Here is a 10,388-nt window from a genome sequence, read left to right as displayed (position 1 = left end):
ACATACTTATGTACATGGGCGAAGCCACATAGTCATAAGGATGGTCAATTGACCACCCTTCGTCAAAAAATTACACTGTGTATATAGGTAAATTAATAGGTTTCAGAGGTATATAAGAACACCTTTTGTCGGGAATTTTTTTTTACTTTTTTCAAATCTGAGCACCCTCGGGAAAATTTCTAGTTTTGCCACAGCATATGTATATCACTTGCCACATATTAATGACAAACTTCTGTTTTTTTTTTTTTTTTTTCTAATTATTATTTTGTTTTTTAGCTATCTGTATCCGTTTTTGTCAAATTTAAACTCGGCACTGCATTTTACTTGCAAATCTCACACTCTCGATGTGCTTCAACTATCTTCTGTAGAAAGATTGAGACCCTTTCAATTTACAATTATATATTTAAATAATACTAAGAGATAAGACATTTCATAATTTGCATTCAATCAATTAGCCCTACTTTAATTAGACAATTCATGAGACTTCATTTTCAAGATTTTAGTGTTGAAAATTTGCCACTTGGACATAGCAGATGTCAATCTAGTACTATTATTAACAAACTTTTGCCAAGGTGTATTTGTCTTTTTTTCCTTGGGTTTACCCCCTACCCACCCTAAACCTCACCCTATGATTAATTTTTGATTTGAATAACCGTCTACCCAAGCGATTAAACTTAAAATAGCCGGTTACATATATGTATATACATAATCTATGTATGATCGCATATAATTATTCACTACTAAAAACTCAAGTTTTAGCGACAAACAAATTTTGTAGCTAAAAAGAAAAATCGGTCGCTAATCTCGTTTAGCGACAAATTATTAAGAAATTATGCTAGCTATGAGCGATTTAGCGATAGATTAGCGACAATTTCGTAAACAATTATGCTAGCTACGTGTGATTCAACGACGAGTTCGCAGCTAATTCAAGTTTTTTTTTTTGTAGTAATTGTATAATTTATATATACTGGCTAGAAAAACTAAACAATAAATTCAACCGACTATTATAAATGAATATGACACCCTTCATTGTCCATGAAATATGTCATTAAAGAAAAAACTTAAAAGACTTGAGGACTTGGATAATTGGATGTAAGTCAAGAGTAAAAGAGGTGAATATCTTGAAAAAATTGTTAGATATATATGTATCTGTCCATCTCTTTCAAGTCCTCATCCAATGAGTCCTTATATATATAAACACCAACATATGTATTGAAACTCCAAAGCCTAACAAAGATGGAAATATCATCCCTTGATCAATTCCCAAATTTTGATTTCTTGCAAGATCAATTTCCATGGGAATTTGAATACTCCGACCTGATCAATGGCCATGTTGATCAGATACCAAGAAGTTCGTCATTCTCGGAGACTAATTCCTCTAAAGGAAGTAGCGAAGAAGGGCTCGAAGAAGACAGAACTAGTCTTCCTTCTCACCTTCTTAAGGAAGTAGAGCGTGGGGAAAGAATTCCATCGTTCAGTCGAAGGGGACAAGTTAGCATCTTTGATCAGATATCAAGAAGTTCATCATCCTCAGAGAGTAATTCCTCTAAAGGAAGTAGCGAAGAAGGGACCGAAGAAGACAGAACTGGCCATCCTTCTCACCCCACTAAAGAAGTAGAGCACGGTGAAAGAATTCCACCGTTCAGTCAAAAAGGACAAATTACCATCTTTGATCAGATACCAAGAAGTTCATTATACTTAGAAACTAATTCCTCAAAAGGAAGTAGTGCTGACGAAGAAGTGACATCATATTCCATCAAGAGAAAAGACGCAGAAGCAGACAAAAAGGAATTAAAAGATGAAGAAAAGCATTATATAGGAGTTAGAAAAAGGCCATGGGGGAAATATGCAGCAGAAATAAGGGATTCAACAAGAAATGGAATTAGGGTTTGGTTAGGGACATTTGATACTGTTGAAGAAGCTGCTTTAGCTTATGATCAAGCTGCATTTTCAATGCGTGGTCCTTCAGCATTTCTCAATTTTCCAATGGAAAAAGTCCAAGAATCACTTCAAAATATTAATATGAATTCTAACCAATTATTAGATGGATTGTCTCCAGCTGCTGCTTTAAAGGAAACACATAAAATGAAAATGAAAAATGTGAAAAGAAGAAGAAATAGGAAGAAGAAGAAAGCAGTTTTGGTTTTTGAGGATTTGGGTGCGGACTTATTAGAAGAACTCTTAATGAGTTAGTTATAAAATCAACGGCGGAGCCAGGACTTGAACGTTATGGGTTTTAAGTTCTAAAATGTTAGTATTCGGGTTCTAAAATTTTATTTTTGTATATATTAATAAATTTCTTAAATATAGAGTTTGAACTTGACCTATTGAGTTACTTAATATTGAGTTTCCTATGTTATGCTATTTATGCTCTAGTTAACTCGTCCGTTGACGTGATAAATATTTTAAGATTGTCCCATATGTTGAATTAGAACCAAAGTCAATTCTCTTTACTGTCTTAGTCAATTGTGATTTTGTGTCCATAATTATCGACATGTCGTTTTGTGTCATATCAACTCTTTGCAGGAGTAGAGTAAAAAATGAAGTTTTCATGCGTTGGTGTATGAACAAAGTCTCATGTTAGTAACTTAAAAAATTGGGAGGCTACGCATAAGGTGTAGAGACCTATTAATAGTGTAAGATTTTTTTAGGACACAAATTAAGACTATCTTCGGGCTGGTTGAGCCCAACAACTGGTATTAAAATCCAGATTTGACGGGACGAGTATGAAAGTGATAGAGTGATAGTGTGGGGCTCGGTTTGCTTACCCTTACGAGCTTGGAGATTGTACACAAGAAGAAGCTAGTTGCAGGCCTATTGGGAGCCTACATATAAAATGTAAGTATCTCTTAATAGTGTAAGGCCTTTTGGAAAAAAATATGCAGGCTTAGCTCGAAGCGAATAATATCACAGCATGTTAAATATATATTCGAGTTGGTTAAGCCCAACACTATGATATTGTGTCTGAATATGATTTTCTTATACATTAGCCAAAAATTCTCTTAAGTTATTATTCTTAAGTAGATTTTTAATGTATAGTTTAAAATTTTAAAAGTGGAGCAATTAATATACAAATCAAACTAAATTGTAGGGGTCTGATCCATATATATCCCAAACCTGCCATTCATTTTGGGACCAAAGGTGATACACATATTGGCTATTGATACAACATATGGGCTATATTTGAAATACAGTTGCAAAATTTGAAAATTAGTTAGTTGCTTAGTTTTGAAAATTAGTTTTGGCGGGAAAGTTAGTTAGAGCCATTTTTCGCATTTGGCATTTCCTTCTTCTTTTATTTTCAGCAAGATAGTTCAATATAAATAGGGAAGCAATATCAAATTGTAAGTGTGTGATATCATATTTGAATTCCAGTGTTTCCCTCTGTTCTTCTCTAAATTCTGCTCTATCTCTTCTCTTCTCCCTTCTTTCTACCTTCTTCTCTCTTCATTTTCTGTGTTTCTCTTTCAATTAGCTGAAGTGATACCTCAATTTGGTATCAATTGGTATTAGAGCTCGGTGAATTATGGGCCCACGAAGAGCTGTGGATGTTGTAACGGGTAATGCACCTATGAACTTGCAGGAGCAGTATGAAGATCTAGCAGCTCAACAGCTAGATCTTCGAGTAGAACTGGCCCAAAAACAATAGGAATTAAGAGAAGATTAGGACAAACGACACAATGAACTTCTACGTATGGTGAGCGCTCTTAAAAACTCCTTTGATGGATTGCAGCTGAGTCAACAATCTAAGGACAGTGCGTCTACATCTGCTGCTAAGGATAAAATGTCCCAGTTAGGTCAGGGTAGCAAATCCTTATTGTGTTAATGCTAACCGTAATCATAACCTAGTTTTTCCTCGATTCAATGGAGAAAATTTGAAAACGTGGTTATATAGAATTGAACAGTATTTTGCGGAAGATGACACTCCTCTCAATCAGAGAGTGAGGTTAGTAGCTATGAACCTTGATGATGAAGCATTAGCTTGGCATCAGTCTTATCTTAAGTGTAGGAATTTGCCTATGCTACCTGTGTGGGATGAGTACATAGCTGAACTCATTGAGACTTTTAGTGGTGATTTCTCTGATCCATTGCTGGGACTGAAGCAATTGAAACAAACAGGATCTGTTAGAGAATTTTAATTTGCCTTTGATAGATTGGTAGCTCAGTGCAACTTGACTGTTGAACAGGCTATCTCTTGTTTTCTTTGAGGACTGAAGGAGGAATTGGCGAATCCTATCATGATGCATGAGCCTAAAACCTTAGCTAAAACATGCAGGTTAGCTAGATTAGCTGAAGCCACACTTGCTGCTAATGCTAGAGCTCAAAGACATACTTCCACTGGTTATTCTAGTGTTAGGAGGAGTTCTTATGATAATCCTAGCCCCAAACCTCCTACCTATTCAGCAGTTAGTCACACTCCCAGATTAGCACCACCTGCTGCTAACATTGCTGTGATGCCTAGGAAGAGGACTATTTCTCCAGCTGAAATGCAAGCAAAAAGGGCTCAGGGGTTGTGTTATTTTTGTGATGAAAAATACACTACAGGTCATAAATGTAACCTTCCAAAACAATTGTTTGTATTGGAGCTGGAAGACTATGATGATACACCCACAGACAAAGGAAACACCACTACTGAAGTTGAGGCACTCCTTGAGGAGTGGCCTGCTGTTGAAGAAGAACACCCTCACATTTCCTTATGTGCCTTAGCTGGTATCCAAGGAGCACAGACCATTCATGTTACAGGTTACAGTGCTAACGACCTATTCAAATTCTCCTAGATGGTGGTAGTACTCATAACTTCATAGATTCAGCGGCTGCAAAGAAGTTAGGATGTTCTATAACTCCCACTGAATTAAGCTATGTCGGCTTAGGAAACAACACCCTTGAAGCCACTTCTGGGGTGGTAAAGGACTTTACATGGATGTTAGAGGGCACTACCTATGTAGCTGACCTTATTGTTTTTCGTGTTGGTAGATATGATCTGGTTTTGGGAGCCTTACGGATGAAGACCTTGGGTCCAGTCACCATGGACTATTCAGCACTCACTATGACCTTTAACTACCAAGGCAAGCAACATCTTTTGAAGGGGGTTCCAGAAGACTGCAAATTTTCTAGTTCCAAAGCTGTTAACAGATACCATGGAGATCCTGCTCAGTTATACATGCTGCAAGTACTGCTTAATGCACCATCATCTGCTTGTGAAAGTGAAGGAGTTATGCTAGCTTTGCATCTGACTGGTGATGAACTGTTGCCTCAGCCAATTCAAAACTTATTGACCACCTATAAGGAGATCTTTTCAGAACCTGCTACATTACCTCCAGCAAGGGGTACATTCGACCACAGGATTCCCTTGCAACCTGGTACCAAACCAATTAACATTAGACTATATAGATATTTTTCTATGAAGAAGGATATCATTGAGAAGTTGGTTAAAGAAATGTTACACCAGGGTGTCATACAGTACAGTAACAGTCCATTTGCCTCACCTGTGGTAGTGGTAGGAAAGAAAGATAACACTTGGAGGTTATGTGTGGACCACAGGGACCTAAACCACTACACTATTAAGGACAAATTCCCCATTCCTATTATTGATGATCTGTTGGATGAACTATCAGGGGCTTCTATTTTTTCTAAGATTGATCTCAAATCTGGTTACCACCAAATCAGAATGGATCCTAAGGATATATCTAAGACAGAATTCAAAAGACACATGGGACATTCTGAGTATTTAGTCATGCCTTTTGGCTTGACCAATGCTCCTTCCACTTTTCAGTGTCTAATGAACCATGTTTTGCAGGACCTTCTCAGGAAATTTGTCCTTGTCTTCTTTGATGATATTCTTATCTATAGTAAGAACTTGCATGATCACCTTATTCACTTGCAGCTGGTTTTTGATCTTATGATACAGAATAGCCTATTAGCCAAACAATCTAAATGTGTTTTTGGAGTGCCAAGTGAGGAATATCTGGGCCATTTTATTTCTGCCCAAGGAGTTGCTACTGATCTAGCTAAGATAGAATCTGTGCAACAATGGCCCATTCCCACCACTGTTAAGCAACTAAGGGGTTTCCTGGGGTTAGCTGGATATTACAGGAAATTCATCAAAGGCTATGGTTTTATTAGTCGACTTCTCACTGACTTTCTTAAGAAGGACAATTTTCTATGGACTGAAGCTGCTTCACATGCCTTTGTTGAGCTTAAATTAGCCCTCACTACTGCACCAGTCTTGGCTTTGCCTAATCACTCATTACCATTTGTTGTTGAGACTGATGCCAGTGGTTCTGGCATTGGTGTTGTTCTTATGCAAAACAACCATCCCATTGCCTTCATTAGCAAAGGACTTGCCCCCAGACATGCTGCTTTGACTGTGTATGAGAGGCAGCTACTTGCTTTGGTCTTTGCTGTGACTAAATGGTCCCATTATTTGCTCAGCCAGCATTTTATTGTCAAAACTGACCAGAAGGCCCTTAAATATCTATTGGAACAAAAGCTCCATACTGATTCTCAAATTAGGTGGATGGCTAGGCTTTTGCATTTTGATTTTGAGATTCATTATAAAAAGGGCAATGAGAATGTAACTGCAGATGCTCTATCTAGAATTCAAGGTGCTTCCTTGATGTCCATGCTTATTTCTTCTGTTCACACTGATTTATGGAAAGCTATTCAGGATAGTTGGTATGCAGATTCAGAGTTGCAGACTTTGATTTCTACTCTGCCAACACACCCTCAGAAACACTTCACTTGGGTAAATGGCCAACTTAGACGAAAGGGTAAGCTCCTAGTGGGGAATAACACTGCTTTGAGGCAACAGATACTTACCTTGTGGCATTCCACTCCTTCTGGGGGTCACTCTGGTATTCATGCCACCATGAGGAAGGTCCTTACTTATTTCTATTGGAAGGGTATTCGAAATGATTTTGTGTCCTTTGTTCACTGGTGCATCTCCTGGGCTGCTCCAACCTTTGCCCATTCCTGCCCTTCCTTGGACAGACATCACTATGGATTTCATTGAAGGCTTGCCTAAGTCAAGAGGCAAATCAATTATATGCGTTATCGTTGATCGCCTTACCAAACATGCTCATTTTATTCCCTTGGCTCACCCTTATACTGCTCAGTCCCTCATCCCCATCTTCTTAGATAATGTCTTCAAACTCCATGATTTTCCAGCCTCCATCACTAGTGACAGAGATCCCATCTTCATCAGTTCCTTTTGGAAGGAGTTCCTCACTGCTCAGGGTGTCACTTTGAACACATCCACTGCTTACCATCCTCAAACTAATGGTCAATCTGAAGTGCTTAATCGTTGCTTGGAAACGTATCTCAGGTGTTTTTGCACAGATTCTCCTTCTGATTGGTCTTCCTTCCTTGCTTTGGCTGAATGGTGGTATAACACTAGTCAACATTCTGCCATCAAGACTTCTCCTTTTGAGCTTCTTTATGGTTATCCTCCACCATTGCATCTACCTTACTGACCTGGGGATTCAGAGGTGGATTCTATTGAAGACATGTCTCTTCTTCGTGAGTTTAAACTTCACTTAGCAAAGTTTCATCTTGCCCGTGCACATCAACGCATGCAAGCTCAAGCTAATTCCCATAGGTCCGACAGACATTTCAACATTGGTGATTGGGTTTTTGTCAAGCTCCAACCATATCGCCAATCCTCCCTCTCCTCATTTCAATACCACAAACTTACCTCCCGCTATTTTGGGCCTTATCCTATAGTTGACAAAATTGGGGATGTTGCTTATAAGTTGCTCCTGCCTTCTGAAGTTTTGATCCACCCCACCTTTCATGTGTCCCAACTCAAATTTTGTCATGAAATCCCTACTGAGATTATCCATCCACTTGCGGTTGATTTAGCTAATCGTTTCTACCCCTCTCCTGAGTCTATCTTGGAAAGGCATCTCATCAAGAAAGGCAACAAGGCTGTTGCTCAGTGCTTGGTTAAGTGGATTGGGTTGGATGCTTCTTATGCTACGTGGCAATTAGCTTCAGCTCTTAAGGCTCGTTTTCCCTCCTTCGCCCTTGAGGACAAGGGTGTTGTTCAACCGGGAGGTATTGATACACATATTGGCTATTGATACAACATATGGGCTATATTTGAAATACAGTTGCAAAATTTGAAAATTAGTTAGTTGCTTAGTTTTGAAAATTAGCTTTGGCTGGAAAGTTAGTTAGAGCCATTTTTCGCATTGGGCATTTTCTTCTTCTTTTATTTTCAGCAAGATAGTTCAATATAAATAGGGAAGCAACATCAAATTGTAAGTGTGTGATATCAATTTGAATTCCAGTGTTTCCCTCTGTTCTTCTCTAAATTCTGCTCTATCTCTTCTCTTCTCCCTTCTTTCTACCTTCTTCTCTCTTCATTTTCTGTGTTTCTCTTTCAATTAGTTGAAGTGATACCTCAATTTGGTATCAAAAGGAGTCATAAATTTAAACACTAGATTGTCAAGAGGTGTCGTGAGATGGATGTGATCTCTTCACTCTTAATCATAAATCTTGATTTCTTGCTTTAAGCGTAGAGAAATTCCTGGTTACATGTACACCAATCTAATTATATTAGTTGGAACAGTGAGTTCCGTACACCCGAAAATAAAAGAAAAATAGTAGTAGCATAAGCCTTGATCATGAACTCTATTGAAACTTTGAAAACTTAGCTTATCTTCTCCGTTATTATAAGCGAATATGCTTACTCTCTAGTTTGATCCCTCTTCTAATCATTCTTCTTTCGCTTTCATCATATTTATCTATCAGCTTGATGTTCTTTTTCTCCCTTCCACTACTTACAAAGTGATTTTTGGGGGGGAAAATGCCTTGTTTATATATAGGCTTCTCAGGTACGAAATGGACTCATTGCTCCGGCTCAAAATATGATATCCCTAGTAATTTACTGGATAAATTGAATTGTCGGGCATTCTCGACCCACCAAGCGAAACCAGTGCTTTCTTGGTCAGGACCTGCTAAGATTACGCTTTCTTTTATAAGAAAAGATGGGCATGAACCAACGAAAATAACAAGATCACTAACCAAAGAGAAGCTATTGGTTATATAATCGTGGTTATATATATAGATACTTTTATACAAGCTTTTAGTTGACGGAGTTAAAGGATTAGTTGAATTCACTTATTTTTTAATTCACAAAACAACAGCAACAACTCAGTAAATGCTTATTAATATGTCTGGAGAGAACAGTGTGTACGCAGACTTTACCCCAATCCTGAGAGAGTAAAAGGGATGTATCCGAAAAAACCCCAACTCATTTTTTAATCCACAAATAAATGATAAAATGACTAAAGTGGGTTGAAATTAACAGTTCTATTGTAGGAAAAAGTATAAAATATATAGGGATGAACAAATATGTAAACTATTACTATAAGACTAGTATCTATTTGCATTGTGGTCCACCTTACCCTATGCTTTATTTTGTCGACTATGATTAAGGCAAGTGGCTACATTATGAAACGATGAATCTACTACAAATTAAAAGTAGTGCCATGCGTAAACAAAAGGTTGGAAATTAGAAAATAAAATGGTCCCCGATAAATAGTAGTATTTAATCATTGTTTCTTGTTGAAGATCAACTATATATGATGAATAGTTAATGGCAATTCAACCTCAACGACAATATACCTAGTGAAATCTCAAACTGGAGTCGAGAAGGGTAATGTGTACAAGGTTTTACCCCTACCTTTATAAAGGTAAAAAAGCTATTTCTGATAGACTATTGGCTCAAGAAAAGTATAATCACAACAATCATTAAAAAAAAATAAAGCAACAAGAAAAATAAAATAACTGAAGCAAAAAACAAACAGATAATAATGAAAAACTAAGAACAAAAAGCACAGGGATAATACTAATACTACCGGTATGCATAAGAGAAATTCGTGACTACCTACTAACCTACTATCTTAATTTTTGGCCACAACCTCCGATCTAGAATTATTTCCTCAGTAAAGTGAAGATATGCGACAAAATAGAAAAATACTAGGTGATTTTTCTCATTTATTCAAGTCTTGATAGATTGAGAATTTGGTATGTGTGCACTAGAAAGTAACAAGTACCCCAGAAAATTAGTCGAGATATGCACAAGCTGGCCCGAACATTATTATCAACAAAAATAGTTAATGACACAAGATGAATCTATAAAGAGAAACGATCATAGCATAGTACATGTTCTTGGCAATTGTGTATATCTTATCTTTAACCCATCCTTTAAGTATTTCATGGCAACACAGAAGAAAATAAATTATTTTTTTTAATTATCATTTCAAAACTAATTTATTGAAATAAAATAAGAGTACGACGAAATAAATGACCAGTCACTACTAGAATTCCTGCAAAAAGCGACCAAAATTTAGCGACCAACGTTGGTCTGTCAAGGAAAGCGA

The 10,388-nt window shown here is 37.2% G+C and overlaps 1 protein-coding gene across 1 annotated transcript; it reads left to right on the top strand.

The window, feature by feature from the left end:
* Positions 1-1,221: 1,221 nt before the first annotated feature.
* On the top strand, positions 1,222-2,256 carry LOC109212094 (ethylene-responsive transcription factor 5-like). Its single transcript, XM_019375703.1, has one exon. The coding sequence runs from the start codon at positions 1,237-1,239 to the stop codon at positions 2,191-2,193; it is 957 nt and encodes a 318-aa protein (XP_019231248.1). The 5' UTR covers positions 1,222-1,236; the 3' UTR covers positions 2,194-2,256.
* Positions 2,257-10,388: the final 8,132 nt, after the last annotated feature.

The sequence above is a fragment of the Nicotiana attenuata genome, unplaced genomic scaffold, assembly GCF_001879085.1.
Source record: "Nicotiana attenuata strain UT unplaced genomic scaffold, NIATTr2, whole genome shotgun sequence".
NCBI classification, from domain to species: domain Eukaryota; kingdom Viridiplantae; phylum Streptophyta; class Magnoliopsida; order Solanales; family Solanaceae; genus Nicotiana; species Nicotiana attenuata.
Note: the sequence above shows the minus strand (reverse complement) of the source record. Positions and strands in the feature narration are given on the sequence as shown.